The 23691-nt window shown below is 38.9% G+C and overlaps 1 protein-coding gene across 1 annotated transcript; it reads right to left on the bottom strand.

Annotated features, from left to right (window-relative positions):
• Positions 1-926: 926 nt before the first annotated feature.
• LOC131937598 (solute carrier family 13 member 2-like) lies at positions 927-21103 on the bottom strand. Its single transcript, XM_059295151.1, has 13 exons — positions 20944-21103; positions 18188-18337; positions 16564-16679; positions 15940-16082; positions 15425-15494; positions 14671-14889; positions 13089-13217; positions 12004-12108; positions 11549-11700; positions 11053-11165; positions 10572-10733; positions 2123-2260; positions 927-1107 (listed from the first exon to the last, which is right to left on the bottom strand). The coding sequence occupies exons 1-13, from the start codon at positions 21046-21048 to the stop codon at positions 973-975; spliced, it is 1737 nt and encodes a 578-aa protein (XP_059151134.1). The 5' UTR covers positions 21049-21103; the 3' UTR covers positions 927-972.
• Positions 21104-23691: the final 2588 nt, after the last annotated feature.

Raw genomic sequence — 23691 nt, 5'->3', positions numbered from 1 at the left:
CCTGAACATACCTCTTGCAACTTCTTCTTCTTCTTCGTTCTTAATTTTTAGTGTTGGAAGGGATCGAGCCTTATCTGTCAGAGGGTTTGAACTCGAAACTTTTTTTCGAATTTATCTACCATGAGCTTTTGCCGACTCGACCACACCTCCATCATAATTAAGGATACGTGTCAACTGGTTATGCGCCATTGAGGCAATTGACTCCGATTTCAGCCTGCTTTTCTTTTTTGGAGTTGTCTCTCCTAGAAGAGTGGCTGTACCCAGGGTTCAAACTCGAGACTTTTTTGTTTAGCAACCATGAGCTTTACCGACTCGACCACGACGACCCCCTCATGCAACTACATCTTGCATATATGCTATACACCTGGACCTAACATAAACCTCATGCACCTACAATAATCAATAAAATATCTAATCCAACTACGAAAAGTTAATATCTTCTTCTGTCTCTCCTGGCTTTTCAGCAATGCCTCCAATGTAAATGAATCTTTCCACTTTTTCTAGGACTACTTAGACCAATGTTATAGGAATGCTGTAAAATGATATCGATGACTTGTCCCTCTCTAGATGAACAGACCCAGACATGTAGAAAAATTAGCAGCACTGTTAGTCTTGTCTTGCTATTGCTTGTGTGTGTAAGACAAAAAAGCCAAGAGTTCAGAAATGTCAGTGTCATCCCGCTGGATCTAGAGTCTCCGATGTAACAAGTGATTGACCAACACTTGTAAACGTATTGAAAATTGAGCATCAAGACAAATCTTAGTTGTTTTTTTTTTAGCGATTTTGTTACTTTATTCGCAAAAAATTATTTCTCAATTTAGGTGAGAAAAAAAAAACGAGAAACACAAGATATTCATGTCTTTATTTACAATATATCAACATTCCAAGAGTTCAGTGTAGATTAGCAGTCATAACTGTGTGGGGTAGCATCTGCGAGACCTGTGTGCCACACCTGGCTTCTACACCTGTCTGTTATTCTTCTCTTGCAGTGGAGTTTAGAAACTCTACAGGTACATTAGCGAAGTCAAACAAAAGGTCACCAATTGTGGAGGTCACTGCGATGGAGCACGGCACGGCCAGTAGGTTCAACATTAGACCAGTCTGTGCCTAGGGTGTAATATAGGTGGTATAAGACATTGGGGGTGGGGGGACAGCCTGGGGTGTAATATAGGTGGTATAAGACATCAATAGTGGGACACTGACTGGGGTTGTCATGTAGATGGTATAAGACATTGGGAGTGGGGGAAAAGCCTGGGGTGTAAAATAGTTGGTATAAGACATTTGGGTAGGGGCACTACCCGGGTGTGTAACATTTGGGAATGAGGACGGCCTAGGGTGTAACACAGGTTATATAAGACACAATGTACGTTTGCGCAAGTAAAGTAAGATTCACAGCTAAGGGTATGCCGGTAATGTAAGACACATATGTACGATTGTGCAGGGAATATAAGACCAATGAAAAAAAGCGGTGTGCCTTGACATTGCGAGTACACCAAGGCCTATGTCGCCTCAAGCACAAAATGAAAGGAAAATCTATGTTATAAATACTATTCATCATTAAATGCCCAAGACATTGCGGTTCATCTCTTATTGATTGAAACGTGCATTATATTTCCATTTGTTCATACGTGTGTATGTTTATTATGTAAAGCATAGTTAGTTTTGGAAACAAGAAGACAAATGTAGTAAACGATAAAAAACATGAAGCCATGTACTCAACATATCCATCAAACTATGCACTCACCATATCCCAAATGAACTATGTAGTCACCATATCCCAAATGGACTATTTTCTCACCATATCCCAAATGAACTATGTACGTACCATATCCTAAACGAACTATGTACTCACCATATCCCAAATATGCTTTGTCCTCACAATATCCCAAGTGAGCTATGTACTCACCATATCCCAAGTGAGCTATGTACTCACCATACCCCAAATGAACTATGTACTCACCATATAGTAAATGAACTATACACTCACCATATCCCTCATAAACTATGCACTCACCATATCCCAAATAAACTATGTACTCACCATACACTAAATGAACTATGTACTCACCATATCCCAAATTAACAATGCACTCACCATATCCCAAATGAACTAGGTACTCACCATATCCCTCATACTAAGCCTGCCGTACGAGAAGACAAGGGCGTTGGGTGCTGTAGCTACGGGCAGCATGAAGGCGAATGTGCAGGCCAGTGTGGTGGGCAGCATGTAGTACAGAGGGTGGACGCCAGTGTTGATTGCCTGGGGATAGGTTTTGTGAATGTTTTAAGCAGTGGCGTCACAAAGGAGTGGAGGGGAGACAGACTATGATAATTTTCCTGTAGACTTTAAAGTAGTGGCGTTACAAGTGGGAGGTGTGATATACTGGTGAAAGGTTTTGTGAATGTTTAAAATAGTGGTGTTACAAGGAGAGGAGTGGTGATAGGTTTTGTGAAGATTTGAAGTAGAAGCATCGAAATGATGGGGGAGTGGTGATAGCCTGATTAAAATTGTTGTAAAGATTTGAAGCAGCAACGTCACAGGTAGGATAATGTGATCGCTCTCTCGCCGAGTTACGCTAACTCAAAAAGTTAGACTAAAACGAAAATAAGCCGAATTTACCAAGGCAACATGCATTTCTCAATTCATTAAGCAGCTTTTTACTGCTATGTAGATTTATTTTTACAATCTTGATGACATAGAAATCGGGATGGGGTCCATTTTAAACCCACGTTCAGGTGAGACTCGACAGTTGGGGACAGAGTCCCATATAAGGGAAACAACTCCAAAATTAAACAATAACTGCTCCCTTGTGGTTTGTTCTTCGTTGGACTGAGGTTATTGAATCTCATCCAGAAAGAAAGGCAGGATGAAATATGAGTCTACAGACTATATGGCACATAACATGTTGAAATGTAATTCGTAATTGTGTTGTAGTGGAGGAAATGCCCTCCAACACTCCAACGGATAAAACCTAATGGATATAGTTTTGTGTACATGTTATAGAGTTGGTAGAGATAGATGATACCTCACAGAGTACCACCAGAAAAATTGCCACTCCTGATTTAAACCGTCTTAAATGAATGAAAATAGGCTACAAGTAAGAAAGAAATATTACTATTGTAAATCTGTATCAGTCCTCACAAGGCGGTGATGAAAACTGTAATAATAAAGCGAATACACACAACTGATGCTGTAAATTACGTGTCTGGGGCATATATATATATATATATATATATATATATATATATATATATATATATATATATATATATATATATATTGCATATGAAACTTTAAAAAAAATTGAAACATTGTCACTGTAACGTTTACCTATCTACCAGCCAGATAGATGGTGAACGCCCCCGGATTCTTTCTTGGGGTTATATGCAAATGACTTAAAGCCTAAATGAATGAACACTAACTCAACAACACACTAGGGCTCGATTTCGATGTCTAGGGAAAACTAGTGATACTATTGAAGTTAACAACTCATCCAATCTGCATACAACCTTTAATAAGCGAACACAGTTGTGGCAGATCACAAGGTTAAACAAGATAAAATATTTAGTTTAGAAAATAACAAAACCCAACTTACAAAGCGTAAGAAAAAATACTATCACAGATTCTAACACTGTATAAAAATAGCCACAGGTCACACAACACTGCTATAGCATCAAGAATCACTTGGCCTCAAGTAATATAATACTAGAATACTTAAACAACTTAAGAATGCATAGCACACTCAGGACTTAAACTCTCTCACGTTCAAATGGTCAGAATGGATTGCCGGACAAGATGGACGGCCTGGTCAAGATGGACTGCTTGGTCAGAACGGACTGCCGCGTGCTGCCTGTGGGCGATCTAGTTATAGACTTAGGCAACAGGGGAGGTTATCCTCAACTCATGTGGCCATTGGTTGGGGTGGTCATCTGATCTGAATCAATCAATCAGATCTTGATGGAAAATTTCTTAGTCTTAGACACTCTTAGTAAGACAGTGGAAAAAACCCGGTTGTTGCACCATCAACCATATATGGTATTATAACAATGTCAAAATAAAACATCACTAGACCTAAGTAGGTCACATCCCCTCCCTTTTTGGAAGTGACAGATAGGTTCCACAAAAACATACATAAGGAACCAATCTGGCAATGAAATAAAAAAAAATGTTCTACAAATGTAGTCAATCAAAATCTTAATACCAGATGAAAACATCACTGGAAACAAAAGGGAAGTAACTCAAACTTTTACAATTTGTGAAAGGGGAGTAACCCTTCAAAACAATAATTATACATCCAAATCCCTCAAAAAAGGGTATTACAATATTTCCATGTGGATATTAAAAGCGGTAAACCCGACAGGGTAAAACCTTTATTTCAATGACTAGCTACAATATCAACTGAGTCATATGAGACATATTATCATAGAAGATTACATATAATCAAAAACCACCTTTAATTAAGGTTCACCTAAAAATAAACAAAATATTCAACAGGATTGATATTTTGAAAAATTCAAAACTCATACCACTCACATTCATGTGAGTGTCACCCAAACAAAACTCTTGTGTATGGTCCTAATGAACCACAAAACATGTCACATGATCAATGTGTGTAATAAGATTTTACATCCTTGACAAACAATCAGCCACAACATTATCAATACCCTTAATGTGGGAAATTTCCAGATTAAAATTTTGGAAATATAAACACCATCTCAATATTCTTTGATTCTTCTGTCCTAACTTAGAGGTAAATTTCAGGGGATCATGGTCAGAAAACACTCTGACTGGATTGGTTGAAGAAGTGACATAGACTTCAAAATGTTGTAAGGACAAAACCAAAGCTAAAGCTTCTTTTTCAATAGTAGAGTAATTCTTTTGGTTCTCATTTAACTTCCTGGAAAAAAAAGCAATTGGATGGTCAATCCCCATGTTGTCTTCTTGAAATAAGACTGAGCCAATGGCTAAGTTGCTAGCATCAATGGCAAGTTTAAAGGGCTTGCTGAAATCTTGGGCAGCCATAACAGGAGCATTAGATAAAAATGACTTAAAAAAGCTTCATGACATTTATTTGACCATTCAAACTCAACACCCTTTTTCAATAATGCAGTAAGAGGTTCAGCAACAGCTGAAAAGTTTTGACAGAACCGCCTATAGTAACCAGCCATCCCAAGGAACTTTTTGATTTCTTTACAATTTTTGGGAGGAGGCAACTTTACAATAGCATCTACTTTAGCTTCAATGGGCCTAACTTGGTTCGTTCCCACTTGATAACCCAAATAGGTAATTGAACCTTTACAGAAATCACTTTTATGCAGGTTTACAGTAAAATTAACTTCAGACAATTTTCTAAAAAGGTTAGTCAACTGAATAATATGTTCTTCAAAAGTATTGGAAAATACAACTATATCATCTATGTAGGCCTCACATTGGTCTATGTCAGCAATGACAGAGTTAATGACCCGCTGGAAAGTTTGACCAGCATTTCGCATACCAAAGGGCATACGTTTGTATCTATAAAAACCATTAGGGGTTACAAAAGCAGATATTTCTTTTGCACGGTCAGATAAGGGGATTTGCCAGTATCCTGAAAGTAAATCAATTTTGGAAATTATCTTAGCTTGACCAACTTTATCAATAACGTCTTTTATTCGAGGTAATGGATAGGAATCAGCTTTGGTGAGCGCATCTACCTTCCTAAAGTCGGTCACAAACCTGAAAGATCCACCGTCTTTCGGGACTAGAAGACATGGGGAACTCCAGTTGCTGAAACTGGGTTCAATGATATCATTCCTGAGCATATAATCAATTTCCTCTTTTATCAAAACAGCTTTTTCCGGGTTAACTCTATAGGGGTGTTGTTTGATGGGTTTTGCATCACCTACGTCTACATCATGAGGTGGAACCTTCGCTTCTTTGGGGACATCCCCAAAAATAGAGGGAAATGTCTCAAATAACTGAGACAATTTATGGCTTTCCTCTGTGGACAAATGCATAAGGTGGTCATTTAGATGATCTAAAAAGGAAGAATTTACCAATTTTGGGGGTTTCAATTTATCATGTATCACATCATCAGAAACATTTGAACATACAGGTAAAGTAATTTTAGCTGTGGAATGAAAATTGTTACAATTATCATAATACTTTTTCAGTGAGTTAACATGATACACTGTCTGTTTCTTTCTTCTGTCAGGCGTATTGACAACATAGTTCAAATCACTTAATTTTGAATGCACAGTAAAGGGTCCACAATATCTTAAGGATAACGCATTGTTCAGATTAGGCACTAGCACAAGAACTTTCTCGCCTGGATTGAATGTTCGTTTACGAGAACTCTTATCATACAGTCCTTTCATTCTCACTTGGGCCTTTCTTAAGTTCTTGTGAGCCATTTCGCACACGGCTTTCAGTCGAACGTGAAAATCGTCAAAGTTTTCCACTGGATGATCACTGGTACCTGTCCAACGCTCGTGGATCAGCTTCAGGGGACCACGGACAGAATGTCCAAACACAAGTTGAAAAGGAGAGTAACCTAAAGCTTCCTGGACACAGTCCCTAGCGGCGAAAATAATCCATGGAACATTCTCATCCCATTGGGTGTTACTTTTAGCGAATGTTCTTAGCATGGATTTTAGGGTCTGGTGGAACCTCTCAAGTACGCCTTGAGACTGAGGTTGGTAGGCTGAGCTGGTGATGTGGGTAACGCCTAGCTTGGTTAGCGCTTCCTGAAAATGGTGACTGGTGAAGTTGCTGCCTTGGTCTGTTTGAACGATTCTAAGTAATCCAAAGGTAGTGAAGAACCGGGTCATGGCTTTGACTACAGTCTTTGCCTTAATGTTCCGTAAGGGGAACGCCTCGGGAAAACGGGTACTTGAACACATAAAGGTAAGTAGGTACTCGTTGCCCGCCTTGGTTTTAGGCAAGGGACCTACACAGTCCATGATGATTTTAGAAAAGGGTTCTTCTAATACAGGAATCGGACTCAATGGGGCCTTAGGAATTTTCTGGTTTGGCTTTCCGGCCAACAGACAGTTCGTGCAACTTTTGCAGTAACGCGACACATCATTTCTCATTTTGGGCCAAAAGAACAGTTCTTTGATCTTCGCCGTCGTTTTAGTGACTCCTGGGTGCGCTGACATTGGATGGTCATGTGCCAGTTTCAGTATTTCATGCCGATAAGGTGGAGGGACCCACAGCTGGTTTTTACCCAACCATGGTTCGGCTGGTGAGGCATCCACTGGTACAGAGCGACGAAAGAAGAGGCCGTTCTCGGAGAAATATTCCCCATCGTCAGATGAGAGAGATTTTTCGACCATTGCTTTGAGTTCCGCGTTGACTTGTTGAGCTTTAATGATGTCTTCCTGAGATATCCTCAGGGGTAAGCCCAGGCTTGTGTTTTCTGGAAGCGTAGACTCCAGTTTGGGAGTCGAATTTCTTGACGATGATGGTAGGTGTGGTTCAGACGTTGTGTCAGCCAATTGTTTGGTCTGGCTTCTTGTCACCACACATGCAGGATACAGTTCATTATCATTATCTGGAACTGTTGACAAAGGGTTTAGAACCGTACAGGGGTATACTTTGCTTCCCGCAAGGTCATTCCCTAGAAGTAGGTGTACTCCTGGGACAGGAATACTATCTATCACACCTAAAATGACTTCGCCTTCGACGAGATGATGTTTCAGGGCAAACTTGTGTAGAGGGACTACAGTAGATTTTGTCCCCACTCCCTGGATAATGGAAACATTTCCGGTGTTCGTCTCCGGTGTAATGTTCATTGAACTTTTCAAAAGAAGTGACTGTGACGCTCCTGTGTCTCTTAGGACGGTGATATTCCGCTGAGACAACGGATCACCTGGTTTGCTAATGATAGCTTCGGTAATGAAAGATGAAAAGTCAACCTTTCTCGATCCCTCGAGATCGGTAGACTCGGAAGAAACTGGATGGTGGCGTGAACAATCAAAATGTGACTGCACATAATGTGTGGAGACTTGACTGCCTTCTTGCGGACACTTAGGGTTAGCGTCCCTTAGAATTCTAGAGTTCATATTTGAACCGGTTGCTTGAGGGGATAGAGCATAGTGCGCAGAAGTACGCACCACCTCTCTGTTAAATTGAAGACGTTTGTAGCAGTCCTTGACAAGATGACCAGGTCTTTTGCAGAACTGACATACTGCTCGACGATTGAGAGTTGATCTTGGTTTCTCTCTGGACTGTGATGCCTTCAAGTGTTGACCAACAGGAGGATTGCTGCCAAAAAGGGGAAGCACGGGGTTGAGGCGGTTTCCTGACACTGGTGGTTTCTTATGCACCAACATATATGTGTCAGCCGACTCAGCAGCCTTCTGGATGTCAATTATCTTGTTATCCAGTATGTGTAGTCGTATATCTTCAGGCAGGGACTTTAGGAATTCTTCCCTCAGGATAAGTGATCTGAGCCTCTCAAACTCAGAAACTTCCTCAGAGTGTAGCCACCTTGAGAAAATTTTCTCTTTTTCAAAGAGAAATTCCACATATGATTGAGTGGGTAACTTGCGGAGTGCTCGGAATTTTATCCGATAGGCCTCGGGCGTCAGTTCATAGGCCTTCAAAATGGCAGTCTTGACCAAACTATAGTTATTTTGAACGTCGTGAGAGAGTGCCTGGTATGTTTTTGCAGCTTTCCCTGTAAGGACCATGCTCAATAAAGCAGTAATGGAAGTTTCGGTCCATTCACATGTCTTCGCTAAACTCTCAAATGAGTTAAAGAAAACGACCAAATCTGTTTCATCAAATTTAGGAACTAATTTCCCAAATTTGGCAATCACTTGCCCCACCGACAACTTTTTTGGATCTATCAGAGAAGTGACATCTCCATTAACTTTACCAAATTCTAATTCCAACCTCCTCTTATCTAAAGCAATTTTAGCCTCTAACTCCTTTTCTTTTAATAAAAGCTCCCTCTCTTCTAGAGGTTTCTCCTCACGGAGTATCACACCAGCCAACAAACTTTCATCAAATACACCTTCATTAATAAAATGAACAACAATTTTATCTCTCAACACCTCTGATTTCTGCGTAACAGAATAATCCAATTTCAATTCCTTAACAACACTAATCAAAACTTTCCTACTCAACTTTTCTACCTCCTCAACAGTGGGATTAGATAAGAAAGACTCCATAACACTAACTTCAAAATCACAACAAGCCTAGATTCTCTAAATTAACACGGCCCAACGCTGCGTTATGGACTTGACCTCTTCAATCTAGGACGTGACACGTCTGGCTTTTGACCTAGATAACTCCTAGCCTTGCGCGCGTTTTAATAACACGGCTCCACTGGATAGAAAAACAACTAAATCAAACTAAACTTAGTGTTTAACTGATACAACCAACAACTGGAACGACAGATTAAATCACGGACGAGCCCCCACTTTGTAACGTTTACCTATCTACCAGCCAGATAGATGGTGAACGCCCCCGGATTCTTTCTTGGGGTTATATGCAAATGGCTTAAAGCCTAAATGAATGAACACTAACTCAACAACACACTAGGGCTCGATTTCGATGTCTAGGGAAAACTAGTGATACTATTGAAGTTAACAACTCATCCAATCTGCATACAACCTTTAATAAGCGAACACAGTTGTGGCAGATCACAAGGTTAAACAAGATAAAATATTTAGTTTAGAAAATAACAAAACCCAACTTACAAAGCGTAAGAAAAAATACTATCACAGATTCTAACACTGTATAAAAATAGCCACAGGTCACACAACACTGCTATAGCATCAAGAATCACTTGGCCTCAAGTAATATAATACTAGAATACTTAAACAACTTAAGAATGCATAGCACACTCAGGACTTAAACTCTCTCACGTTCAAATGGTCAGAATGGATTGCCGGACAAGATGGACGGCCTGGTCAAGATGGACTGCTTGGTCAGAACGGACTGCCGCGTGCTGCCTGTGGGCGATCTAGTTATAGACTTAGGCAACAGGGGAGGTTATCCTCAACTCATGTGGCCATTGGTTGGGGTGGTCATCTGATCTGAATCAATCAATCAGATCTTGATGGAAAATTTCTTAGTCTTAGACACTCTTAGTAAGACAGTGGAAAAAACCCGGTTGTTGCACCATCAACCATATATGGTATTATAACAATGTCAAAATAAAACATCACTAGACCTAAGTAGGTCACATCACTTTGACTGGTTGCAGAGTATTTAGCAAAAAGAACACTGTATACCTATTGTTGAAATAGTTTTTAATAAGAAATTTGTTTTACAAAGCACTTAATTCTTTAATTGTGGAGTATTAGATACTATATTTGGGAGTACTAAAAGAATGGAAACTTTTCTGTTGGCTGAGCATATGTGATCCAGCATTGTAAGTCTTTGTATTAATTATATTTTCTTTCTTCTAATATTTCAAATAAAAATTTCATACTTTAAAAAAAAAAGGAGTGATGACAGTACATCGTGCGAGTGGGAGAAAGTATGTTGTGTTGGGGTGATTCAGATTTGTGTGACGTGGGGGGGGGGGGGAGGAATGATGTTGAGGGGTTGACCCAGTGTCCGCATCCCAACCTACCAACTGTGACACGATGGGTAAAAATAGATTAGCGATGGCCATGTTTGACGTCACTTCCGTGGCAGCAGCTGTGATGTAACAGATCATGAACAATATTCCCCATTGGTTCCAGCTGCTAAACACTTCAAGTTCTTGACCAATCCAAGCAGAGAGACCAGATTTCTTCACGTAAAAAAAACGTAAATGACAGTTACTGTAAATTGTCACTGAACAATTTGTTGTTTTAAGTACAAACTTCTATCTGGAAATTAAAATGTGAAAACAAAATCATGCACCGATTTAAAAAAAAAGTATGATGCTTTGCTTCAAAGTTTTAAGAATAAATGTAATGGGTATAAATGTGAATTGAGTTTTATTTTATTTTTATAGCAAATATTTCACAACATTCAGCCAACCTATCCCACCCAAATAGAGTTATTTTAATTATCTTCAGTCTCATCTTCAGTATCTTCAAAAACATTAACCACCAATGTTTGCTTACCTCACTACCTTTAGACAAGGCAAACCCTCCACCCAGCAAAAAGAATAACTGCCAGGGTATTTTTTCTTGGGCAGCTCGCCAGCTGAGCAGTGGTCGAATTTCTGGCGCTCCGACTGAGGAAAACAAACATGTTTTCACAATACATTAACCAATCTTATCAAATTAATTTACAGGCCTTCAAAACTTTGGGACAGGTTAGATCAAGTAATTAGCTTTCATTCACGCCATTGGTGATTACAGTGAATTGTGGGAGTCAAGTGGTAGAGTACATGAATACCAACATAAAAGTGTCGAGTTCACTTCCCTGTCTTCACCTTTAACGATAAAGTAAATTGTTCTGTGAAAGTGAATTAGACTGAATAGGAACAACCACAAAAAACTTTTATACTCTGGGGTAAAATGAACATGTATTCTACGATATCCGCTTTATGAATACCTTCCTAGTTTTATAAGTTTCAAACATAAAAATGATGGTTTAAGTTTTATAAGAACTTACTATTGCCGACTTCAACATTGATCGGATCTGTTTGATTGTCTGTAGTTTTGATAGGCTGCTTAGGATCTTGCTTAGATTTGATACATGGTAGACTGGATGGGAAGGCGAAAAGTAGGACCGCTATAAATATAGCTGCGGCGCCATCTTGGACTCTGAAATACGCACACAGCGATCCAATATTGTCACAACTCACAACTAAGCTGATTAGAAAGACAAATCATTTTCTTCTTCTTCGTTCTTAATAGGAATGTAACATGCGTTTTCTTTCAAGAATGACGTTAACCTCCATGATTATATTAATTTGTTGTTTTTTGTGTCTTTTAAATTCAGTTATTTCCAGTTAATTTGAGAGACTATAGAGCCAGTCTGTGTGGTTGGCCGCGTATTATCTATGTTTGTTGCTATGTCATGTCAACTTTTGGATCCAGAGAAAGTGACTAGCATCTTCAACTTACGGTAGTTGAAACATCCTTCCCCATCCGGCCACGCCCCCCATGTCACGTGTTATCCACAGCACCACCAGCACACCAAAGAGGAACACAATGACACCCTGGCCAAACCTAGAGCCAATCAAAGAGCAGAGTGTTACTCTATGTTACAGCACATGGAGGAGGAACACAATGACACCCTGGCCAAACCTAGAGCCAACCAAACAGCCACATTTCAATCGTGTTACTGTATATTACAGCACACATATAAACTTGAGAACACCAAAAAGTGTAGTTTAAAATATGTTACTTCAGCTAAAGCTTTCAACTGGCAAATGAAGCAGACCTATTTTCCAACACAGATACAGTTGTATTAATATCTGCTACTTTTCCTAATGGTTTTCACAACAATAATTTTAATGGAAGTACACAGGGCATTAAAATAAGGGATGCTATTCTACATTCTCCTAACACCACACCACTCCACCCCACTCCCACATACACACTCCACCATCCCCCGTCAGAATTTTAATTAAAATTTTGGTCATCTGACGATTCCCAAGAACGACGTGCTCAGGCTATGAAATTATTTCGTTACTGTTTTTTTCATGCGCGTTTTGCCATCTTCTTCGTCCTACACCGTTTGTCGAGATGGGTTTTTTCAAGCGCATAATCCTACAAAAAAATATCTAAATCTGTAAGCTCATCTAAAACTGTGGGCTCATGCAGCAGCCCCACACACCAGTGGTCCCAACCGAATATCTGTATCTGATACAATTAGCCACAGACTTACTCCAGTGGCCCCAACCCAATATATGTATCTAATGCAACAGCCCCACACACAAGTGGTCCCAACTCAATATCTGTATCTGATGCAACAAACCTCACACTTACACAAGCGGTCCCAGTTTCTTGTATTCGTTGTGTATGTAGAGTTTTATTCTTTCGGCCTGGGCTGCGTTGGTAGGACGCCGCCTAAACATGGGCAATTTATTTGATCTTTTTACATATTCTTTTATGTTAAACAAATGGTTTAGTAATCGGATTAACATTTCATTAATTTTTAACAATTAATTTAATGCCAATGGGGAGGTAAATTAAGTCCAACTTACCTGCACGATAAGAAAAACACCTGCAGCCAGCACCAACACAACATAAGTACAATAAAGGCGACAGGCAAGCCCAGGCCCATCCAGGAGGCGTAGTTGATGGGGTTCTTAAGTCCCAGCTTGGCGTAGTGGCTGAAACATGAGGTAGTGTGAGGTAGTGGCTGAAAATGAGGTAGTGTGAGGTAGTGGCTGAAAATGAGCTAGTGTGAGGTAGTGGCTGAAATATGAGACAGTTACTGAAACATGAGTTAGTTACTAAAACATGAGTTAGTGACTGTGTTGGGAGGGTGTTATGGTATTATGGTCATACACTTACAGAGATGTTGGCTCATGGTGTTGTGTAAATGTAGTTGTAGAGCTATTGTTTAATTTTTTTTTTTATGTTTTGGTTATATTCTTATTGTTTAATAAAGCTTTAAGAATGTGTCGGTTAAGATGTTTGTGTAATTTTTTCAAGCTGTTGTGGTGTTACTATGATATACTTTGTTCTCGGTAAGTATTTGTGGTTCTGATATGATGTTATGTTTGATTGTTTTTTTACTTAATGATCCTTGTGAGATTCAACGGCTAGACAGTGTTGTTTGTTGTTTTAATTGTTTCGAATCAAACCGAATCAGACAGAATATTATCATTGCATTACACACATAACTCCCATAATTGAAATTTGTTGTGTGTGGTGTTGGTGTATCAATATGCTTAATTGTAACTGAGTGATTCTGTGGCATTATGATTTTAGAACAAAATGACTTACACCAGATGGCTTATTTATACAGCTAACAATGGTATGAATGTGAACGACAATAATATAGGCTGTTGAGGTTATAATGGAGCTGGAGCTGCCCTCTATGGACTCACAAAATGACAGGTGTCTCGAGTATACTTAAAACTATATATATATATATATATATATATATATATATATATATATATATATATATATATATATATATATATATATATATATATATATATATATACATATATACTAGCTGCATACCAGTACTCCGCCACGGTAAATCTTTTATAAATGTAACTTGGGAACAGAACAGAACAAAACTAAACACAACACAAACACAAACACAAACACAATACAAACGAAACACAAACACAACACAACCAAAAAAGAAAACACAAACACAATGCAAACACAAACAAAAACACAAATGCAGCTCACAACCATAAAAGAAAAAACAAACGCAAATAAAAACACAAATGAAAACACCAATACAATGCAAACACAAACACAACACAACCAAAAAAGAAAACACAAACACAATGCAAACACAAACAAAAACACAAATGCAGCTCACAACCATAAAAGAAAAAACAAACGCAAATAAAAACACAAATGAAAACACCAATACAATGCAAACACAAACACAAACGCAAAAAAAAAAAAACGAAAAAACAAACACAATACTCATAACATAAACATAGCTTAAATGCAAACATAAACGCATAATGCTCACAGTTTAGCCTGCTTACGTGAGTGACTAAGTCGGCCTTCGACTGCGGTTTACAGTGCACTGTGGTTTACGATGTACTACATAACAAACATGCACCAGTGTAAATCAACTGCACCTACGCATCTGTGAGAGCCTTGAGGATGAGAGTTGTCCCCGTGCCTGTCAGTGTGGCTGTGCCCCCGGCCGTGGCGGAGTAGCAGATACCGAGTGAGATCCCCTTAGCGAACCCCGTCAACCCGTCGTCCGTGTCACTGGAGGTCCTAATGTTTTGTCTTTCTGACGATTTCTGTTTCCTGTCATTTTCTTTGTCATTTACGTTTTCTCCATTTTCGTGATGACTGGAATATCATATAAGGATTGTTTTTACAAAATAGGAAGTGCATACTACTGAAAACTTTAAAAATTTGAAACTATATTTTAATATTTTTAATAATACTCATCAAATTCTTTTTAAAAACTGTTAAATAAAAAAGGTATAACAACTTCTGGTCATTTCCTCGTATCTCAACTAAATTGAAAAAAAAAAATATTATCAATAAACAGAAAATATTTTGACACTGTAAGAGTGACTACACTCTTTAAAAAATACAAACACCCAATTTTGGAAACCTAAATAGCATCTTATATTTTGTTGATAATTACCAAGATTAGAGTGTTGTAGAACAGATTATTGCGATTCAATATACATGCGGTGAGTGTAATACATGATTACCCTTATGGTAAACCTATGCCTACATGATGATTAAACTATGTCTGCATGGCCCTGTAGTAAGTATATACCTTGATGTCACCTATTCAAGTATATAAATAATAACACTAAAAGTCTTAACATTAACAACACTCGTATTAAAGATTATGGATTAAAGATCTTACATTTCTGAATTTAAATCCGCTAGGTCTATAGCTGTCTCCTCGGTATCCGCACCAAAAATACCATTTTCATCTGCAGATGAAAAATTAAACAAAACGTCCACGGCAAATCGGAATAAAAGCACCGGGTCCTACGAAACAATTTAAGAACCGTCGGCTTACAGTTTAGTTATTAGCCAAATTTGAACCTTACTTCTCTGTTTATGGCCGCGAAAGACTATTGATGAGAGAGAAATTGTGTTTAATTTTAGACCCAGCATCAACTACCCGATTGATGATGTGACGTGATTATAGAAATATAATTTTAATGAGAAGTTATTAAAGAACATGTAATAATTTAATATACAAAATGATGAAAGTAATTGTAATTTATGATGATAAGTGATTAAAGAAAGCAATTTTAGAGGTGGATTTTGTTTTATTTTAATAGAAATATTATTTATAAATTATCATATTATAAATTAAGGAATGAAAAAAAAATTAATGTGGGTTGAAAAGAGATTTTTAAAAATTCGTACTTTCAGGGGTTTTATAGGCATCCTTAGCACTCCGCAGCTGATAGAGTATGGCTTCAGCTATAGGTATCATCATCGCTGTGGTGGCTAAGTTAGACATCCACATCGATAGGAACCATGTGGCTAACATCATCCCCAACATCAGCCTATAGTAGGGGAACGGTTAGTAAAGCCGTAAGGCTAACATTATTCTAACGTTATGGCTAAGGGATAACATCACCCCAACATCAGTCTAGATAGAAGAAATAATTGTTAGTATAGCTATTAGCTAGTATCATGCTAACATCAGTCTAAAGGCAATAAATAATCGTTAATATAGTCGTAGACATGACTTTGCAGAACAGATGATCCAACTGTAACAACAGAATTAGTTCAGGACACGTAGGCCTTTATCAATGAATGTACAAATCCCGAATCCCACACAAACCCACTCCCCCTCCCCCCACTTCCCCACACAAACCCTACTTCCATACATTTCCCCCCACTTCCCTCATAAACCCCAATTCCCCACACAAACTCCACTTTGCCACAAACCACACTTCCTTACTCTTCCCCCACTTCCCCACACCCACCACTTCCGTACACTTCCCCACACAAACCCCAACTCCCCACACAAACCCTACTTACCACCTCGGCTCCGTCCCCACACACATCAGAACCCTGAGCGCCACCCTCTTGTGTAGCTCCCACTCCTCTATAGCCACGGCCATGACCAGACACCCGAGGTTCAGCATGTTCAAGTCCTGGGGATGAAGGGAGGGAGGGAGGGTGGGAGGGAGGGAGGGAGGGAGAAAATGCTAGACATCCATTTAAGGGGATAGACTGATAAAGAAATACTTTTTTAAAAACTCTTTAAGGAAACAATTATTTCTCTGTAGCTTTATAAGGTACTTCCGCATATGTGCTTCCATTTTTAAAAAAATGTGGGAAAATATAGGTAACTATGACAACGGCGGCCATCTTGAAACATTAACTTATTCGAAGGAATAAGAAACACATGGAAACTTCTTCTTCTTCGTTCTTAATTATTAGTGTTGAAGGGGATCGAGACTGTTCGAATTTATCAACCATGAGCTTTTTGCCGACTCGACCACGCCTCCAACACAATTAAGCGTTAAGTGTCAAGTGGTTATGCGCCATTGAGGCCATTGACTCCGATTTCAGCCTGCTTTTCTTTTTGGATTTGCTTCCATAGCCTTTGTCCAACCAAGAACAAACTACAAGGCAGCAGTTGTTTAATTTTGGAGTTGTCTCTCCTAGAAGAGTGGCTGTCCCCAGCTAACGAGCCTCATCTGCCCGAGGGTTCGAACTCGAGACTTTTCGGTTTAGCAACCATGAGCTTTACCGACTCGACCACGCCGACCCCCTACATGGAAACAAATGTGGCTATGCCTTTAGAATGTCCATGTGGTCATGTGTCCCATTCGGGCAATTGTCCTATCGGGCGTTTGTCGAATTCGGGCAGATGGCATTCGGAAAACATCCAGCTCCCACTTTCACCATATTTATTCTTTAATCATCGCTAACAGACACCGGCAAATCGTGAGTAAAACAATCCACTGCCCCACCCGCGTGTGACGTCATTTATAGAGGACTTTTTACTTTTGTTACAAATAGACACCAGCTTAAATTTAACTACTTGGTCTCTATTAATCTAAGATAACGTTCATATAATTCCCACTGACCCCCTAACCCTGGTGTGTGACGCCATATGTACACCATGTTTCATGTAAAAAGCCGCCATCTTACGTTCTTGTACTGAGCTCCACCCACTTCCTCTTTTTGTGTAACACAATTTCTAGACGATGTTTAACTGTTATTATGATAAGCCGCCAGCTTTCTTTCATGTACTTACACCTCATCACCCCTTAACCCCATGAAGTGTGTGACACTATTTATAGAATGTTTGAATTGTTGTACATAGCCAGCAACTTACATTCATGTACTTACACCCCATCACCCTTCCCCACCCCCACTTAGCCCACTGAAGTGTGTGACGCCATGTATAGACAATATTTGAATTGTTGTGCATAGCCAGCAGCTTACATTCATGTACTTACACCCCATCCCACCCCTTAACCCCCTGAAGTGTGTGACGCCATTTATAGACAATGTTTGAATTGTTGTACATAGCCAGCAACTTACATTCATGTACTTAAACCCCACCCCACTCCATCCCCTCCCCCACATAGCCAGCTGCTTACATTCATGTACTTACACCCCCCCCCCCCCCCACATGCCACCAGCTTACATTCATGTACTGAGCTGAGATTTCATTGGACGAGAGGATCTCAAAGAAGGGGAAGAGAAACACGGGGATAAGGGCGGTAACTCCAACAGGCAGGGACTCGGTGATCCAGTAGATTCCCATCAAGATCAGCACGTAGCCACATTTGGATTCCTGGGGTAGAAAGGGTGAATTACATTAGCATAACCATGTAATGTAGCAAATATTATAATTAAACCGTCTTTCTTATTTGATGTTAAACCTTCATTCTAATCTAACCTTAAACCTTCATTTTAAACTTAATCAAAACTTAAACTTTAGTTAGTAGTGGATTTTTGGTAATATTTCGCAAGAGACTCACGCTTTTCTTTTAGTTATTTAAATAGTAGTGTATGATTTATTTTCTACTTTTTAGTGCGTTATTACTTAAAAGCTTGTGATTAAAAAGTTTTTTATGAAGTTTTTTCAGTTCTTTAATTTTTAAAATTTACAATAGAGTTGCATGACTAAACACCGTTGTGCACATAATGAACGTGAAGACGCGTGTGTAATAGTGCGGAATAATTGGGTACTAATTTTATCAAAATTTTAATTCGTTCATAAAAAAATAATTAGGCATTTAATTAAGTCCAATTTAAGGTCATATTGCATTGTCTTCAAGTCTTCACCCACGTACCAACCATGAACCGAATCTGTCAGTTAGCAGTGCCCGAATTTTCGCTTCGGCGTTTCGATCTAAACAGACAGACGACATGGACAGTGAGTTAAATAAAAGCTGGTAAAAACATTGTGAACTTTCCCAAAACAAACGATTGTTTAACCAAAACTTTTTATATCTTCATCATCTTTTCCTTTTTGTGCCCAAGACACTTGGGGCGATGATGTATAGTTCATCTGTTTCAATTCCATCGAATACAAGGGGATGCTGGGGTCAGCACAATGCCCAGCCGCCTTTGTTGCCCTAACGTGAAAGTTCTTTCAACCCGAAATCGGACTCGAGACTTTCGGGTTAGCATTCTATTTCTCTACCGCTAGGCCAAATCACCACGTCCTATATCAATAATACCAAATGCTTTATTGCTTTAAACCTAATCTTCATTCTACCCTGAACTCTAAATAAAGAATGTTAACACTTGCTATTATGATATAGGGTAGGTGTGGGTGAAAAGTCACAGGGGCGAAAAGTCACAGCAATTTTCTGCCTTGAAGAGCACCCTTTTTCATTCCTTCATCAAGAAAATTACGGTTTTTAGACGTTAACCCTGCTTGGAGTTAACATTCTGTTTTAACTCTCTGAACCGCAACTGAGTTCAGAGCCTCATGTACTTGTTTTCATTGACAAAGTGGGAAATTTAATCAACGGAATCTTTTTAAGTTTGCTAGCGTCTTTCATTAATGTTGTGTTTTCATGCAATGTTTGTTTTCTCAAACCATAATAACGTCAGTCTGGATTGTTTTTACTTCTGAGAAATTGATTTGAAAGTTTCGATCATTTTGTATGACAACCCCCAGCTGGGGGTGAAAAGTCACACTTTTTCTTTCGTGTGACTTTTCACCCCGGCCATTAAAAAAGAAGACTACTTGGTACAAAACATGCAAAATATTTTTTTTTCTTTTTTTTTCTTTCTTGAATATCCAAATGATTAATATAATTATATTCCCCTAGCATGTATACAGTGAATAGGATAATAATAGGCAAGTCAAGTAGTAATAGTAGTAAATATATAATTTTACTCAGTAATAATAACCTTAATAGTCCAATCATTACATATGCAATCACTGAATTTTGTTTGTTTAAATTGTATCTTAAAATTTAGTCTAAGGCGTTCAACTTGCTTTTTTTCTTCACAGAATCATGCCAAGACAATACCAAGGCGCAATACAACACGAGGAACATTTACGAAACATGCCATTCAGATGGCATTTGCAGCCCATTTTGAAGTAAAGTCGCCCCGTAAAGATGCATCCGACTGTGGGTTAAGTATAAGACCCTTCAACTCAATGTAAAGCTGCACAAAACAGACGGCAACATTGAGAAGGCAACTTTTGGCTACAGTACGCAGAAGAAGCGCTACTTCTCAGATGAGCAAGAACACGTTTTGCTGGACTACATCAGACAACCTTACATTTCTTTTCAATTTTAGTACAGTCCTGTATTAATATCTTTGGCTACTGTCCTCTTTATGGCCATGTGTTCTGTCTGCGGCTCTTCGCGTGTCCACAATAAAAAAAAATAATCTTTTACTATTTCAATATTATGTAAATTTTGTAATAATTACAAATCTGTTCCTCATTTACATATGTATAAGTATAGGCCTATATCATCTAAACATTCAATAATATTCATAATTGTTTAGGGAAATTATTTTCAATTGAAAAAAATGTTTTTGGGGATCAAATAGAATTAACCATATAACATTTAAAAATGTGTGACTTTTCACCCCAAGCATGTGACTTTTTGACCCTGCACTGGGGTAAAATGTCACTATTCTGTCATGGGTATACCGTGAACAGCTATTCCAAATGATTCCGCATACAGTTATCTGAAATGTGGAACTATTATCTGGTGCATTGGCATTGTTAAAGGTTCACAATTCTTGTCTCCAGATCCTAAAAAGTGAAATTTGTGACTTTTCACCCTATCCTCCCCTACATCCCGGTGTATCTAGGGTATTTTTTAAATATTGAATTAAAAAAAATACTTTAATGAATTTAATCCCCTTTACACAAATTATGGTCTTGGTACGATACTAAAACCAAAAGTAAGCGTAACCACCTACCTTTGTTCCAGCGATTAGAATCAGTGGTAGCAACAAAAACGGTGTAAAAATTAAAATAAACACGGTACGCCATGCCCACAGATGATTGAGTAGACAGGTCCTCATTGTCAACGGCGTGCTCTCTAAACCTGGGCACTATACTGTGATGGTAGACTGCGTGCTCTCTAAACCTGGGCACTATACTGTGATAGTAGACAGCGTGCTCTCTAAACCTGGACACTATATGGTGATGGTAGACTGCGTGCTCTCTAAACCTGGACAATATACTGTGATAGTAGACAGCGTGCTCTCTAAACCTGGACACTATACTGTGATGGTAGACTGCGTGCTCTCTAAACCTGGACAATATACTATGATAGTAGACAGCGTGCTCTCTAAACCTGGGCACTATATGGTGATGGTAGACTGCGTGCTCTCTAAACCAGGGCACTATACTGCGAAAATTTGCTCGTCTCCTGATAGTAAACAGCGTGCTCTCTAAATCAGGACGCACCTTATATTGTGATACACCACCTTATGTCCAGATAGTAGACAGCGTGCTCTCTAAATCAGGACGCACCTTATATTGTGATACACCACCTTATGTCCAGATAGTAGACAGCGTGCTCTCTAAATCAGGACGCACCTTATATTGTGATACACCACCTTATGTCCAGATAGTAGACAGCGTGCTCTCTAAATTAGAACACACGTTATACTAAGATACACCTGCTTCACAGTGAGGGTACTTGGCTTTTTTTTTTAAATCTATAACTTGTCATTATTTATTCATATTTTAAATATATTACTTCTATTAAATATTAAAATGTAAATCCTTGCATTCTCTGGTTCTAGGATGTAGGGTACTTGGCAACGCTGGAATTATGTAATTAATTGTACACAAGCTGTGGCTAATTAATTAACTAATTCGGTAGCTTCATAGTAATTTAACCTATTAGTACTTGCTGTCATTAGTTATGTAATTGCTTCAAAAGCTCCATATCAAGTTAATTTCTATTCGCACTTGAATAATACATCCAATTAAACAAATGCACATATAATGTTTTTATAATAGAAATATAATTACAGTGACAATAAGTGCTGTTCTGGCTCGTACAGTGAAGTTAGACCAAGGGCGACACAGCAGGTAGCGCCTTTCTATGATGCTACTCTTAGTCTTGACACCTCACCCCCACCCTCCTCACCACACACATACACGCATATCCACGACATTCAAGGTATAAAATTGAATTAAGTGTAAAAAAAATCGAAATAATTTTGAACTCAAATGGAATAATGAGTTTAGAATATCTTAGTAAACGACTATCTTTGAATTTAAAATACACAAAGATTTTATTTAATATTAATTCCACGGTGATAAGTTTATTTAAATTAAGGTTAGTTTGATGGTTAATTTGATATGCTGGCTGTAGTCGATGGTTTCTATGTGCTTTCAAATATCAAAATATTACTTTAAAAATGATCAAACAGTAGTTGGCTAAGCTAGTCCAAAGATTGTATCAGCCTTAAAAGATTATTAGCAAACCATGTGCATTAACGAGCATCAGAGCATGTAATATCTAAAGTACGTTAGCAGCCGTGAATAAAAACTTGAGCTTTTTTATTCTGAACGATCAAAATTATTGCGAAAATAAAGTAATAGAAAAAAATTAAACACCTGCCGTAACTGCGGTACTTTTGTCAGATATGTATGTATGTGTAACACATATGGTTAACAGCCAAAGGGGGATAAAAATATGAAGTTTTTATTCATTGGGTTGCGGCCCCTGTGGGACTGCAACTGAACTGTTGACGTTTTTTTTATGCTTTTGTGAGCGAAATTACCTGTGTTCCATGTCATGTGACATGGGATTGTGGGTAGTTTCATGCCTAGCCGTGTCGCACACGCAAGGCTGCTGTCTGTGGACCAAGATGTAGACCTAATGAAGGTAGTGTAGATATTTAAATTATGTTTGTTAAAATACTTATTTATGTATTCCTGCTAGTGCTGCATGTGCACACTAGTTAGGGTGATGTATTAAATTAAGTATTTATTTTGTAGTACTACTTATTGGTACTTGTTGGCAGTACTGTGTACTGGCCGAAAACATAATTTATTGTACCCGTGTATATTGTAGCTTACACGTGGTGTTGTCCTGAATGTAACTTTTTTATTTTACATTTGTTTTAGGGCTACAGTTTCTTTCTTTCCTTTTTGGATTGTTTGGTCTATCTTGGCTAGTTCGTTTGTACTACTGTGTTGCATCGCCGTCATGGCTCGATGCTGTAAATAAACGAGTACTTGACAACAACTGTCGGCGTCGGTGTGTACTTAATCTCAGGGTCAGCCCGTCTTAACCACAACACCTCAGTGGGTAAAAGCATCCCCACTGAGTGAGGGTTACATTTGGCGCCCAACGTGGGGCTTGACCTTGGGAGGTAGGATGGAAAGCAGAAATCCGACGTTGGAGAAGTTGTCGCAGCAGCTGGCCAAGTTGAGGGCTACGATGGCTGATCTACAACAGGCAAGTGCGCAGCGGCCCGTGACGGTGAAGGTGTGTGCTCCAGTACACAGCGATGAGGACGAGTTCACCGACGTTCTACCCACGGGCGGGGTTGCAGGGGAAGCTAGCCCGAAGATGGAGTCCGTCCTGAAAGCTGTTAAAAGGCTGGACGGGACAACTGAGTCCCCAGTCGTAGCCACGGCAGCAGCTAACAGGACTATCCAGGTAGACTCACTAACGGCAGCTGTTCGCCAGGAGACTACGC

Source organism: Physella acuta, unplaced genomic scaffold (assembly GCF_028476545.2).
Source record: "Physella acuta isolate Inbredline_101_S28 unplaced genomic scaffold, ASM2847654v3 ptg000214l, whole genome shotgun sequence".
Lineage (NCBI taxonomy): Eukaryota > Metazoa > Mollusca > Gastropoda > Physidae > Physella > Physella acuta.
This window is presented reverse-complemented; position numbering and strand designations above follow the sequence as displayed.

What these genes read in the sequence shown, in the direction of transcription:
- LOC131937598 (XM_059295151.1), bottom strand. Translation starts at nt 21,048, where the DNA reads ATGAGGACCTGTCTACTCAATCATCTGTGGGCATGGCGTACCGTGTTT. An exon ending in TTCTAATCGCTGGAACAAAG is followed by an intron (nt 18,338 to 20,943) that starts GTAGGTGGTTAC and finishes TTTCTACCCCAG; the next exon opens with GAATCCAAATGTGGCTACGT. An exon ending in TGCCTATAAAACCCCTGAAA is followed by an intron (nt 15,495 to 15,939) that starts GTACGAATTTTT and finishes TTTCATCTGCAG; the next exon opens with ATGAAAATGGTATTTTTGGT.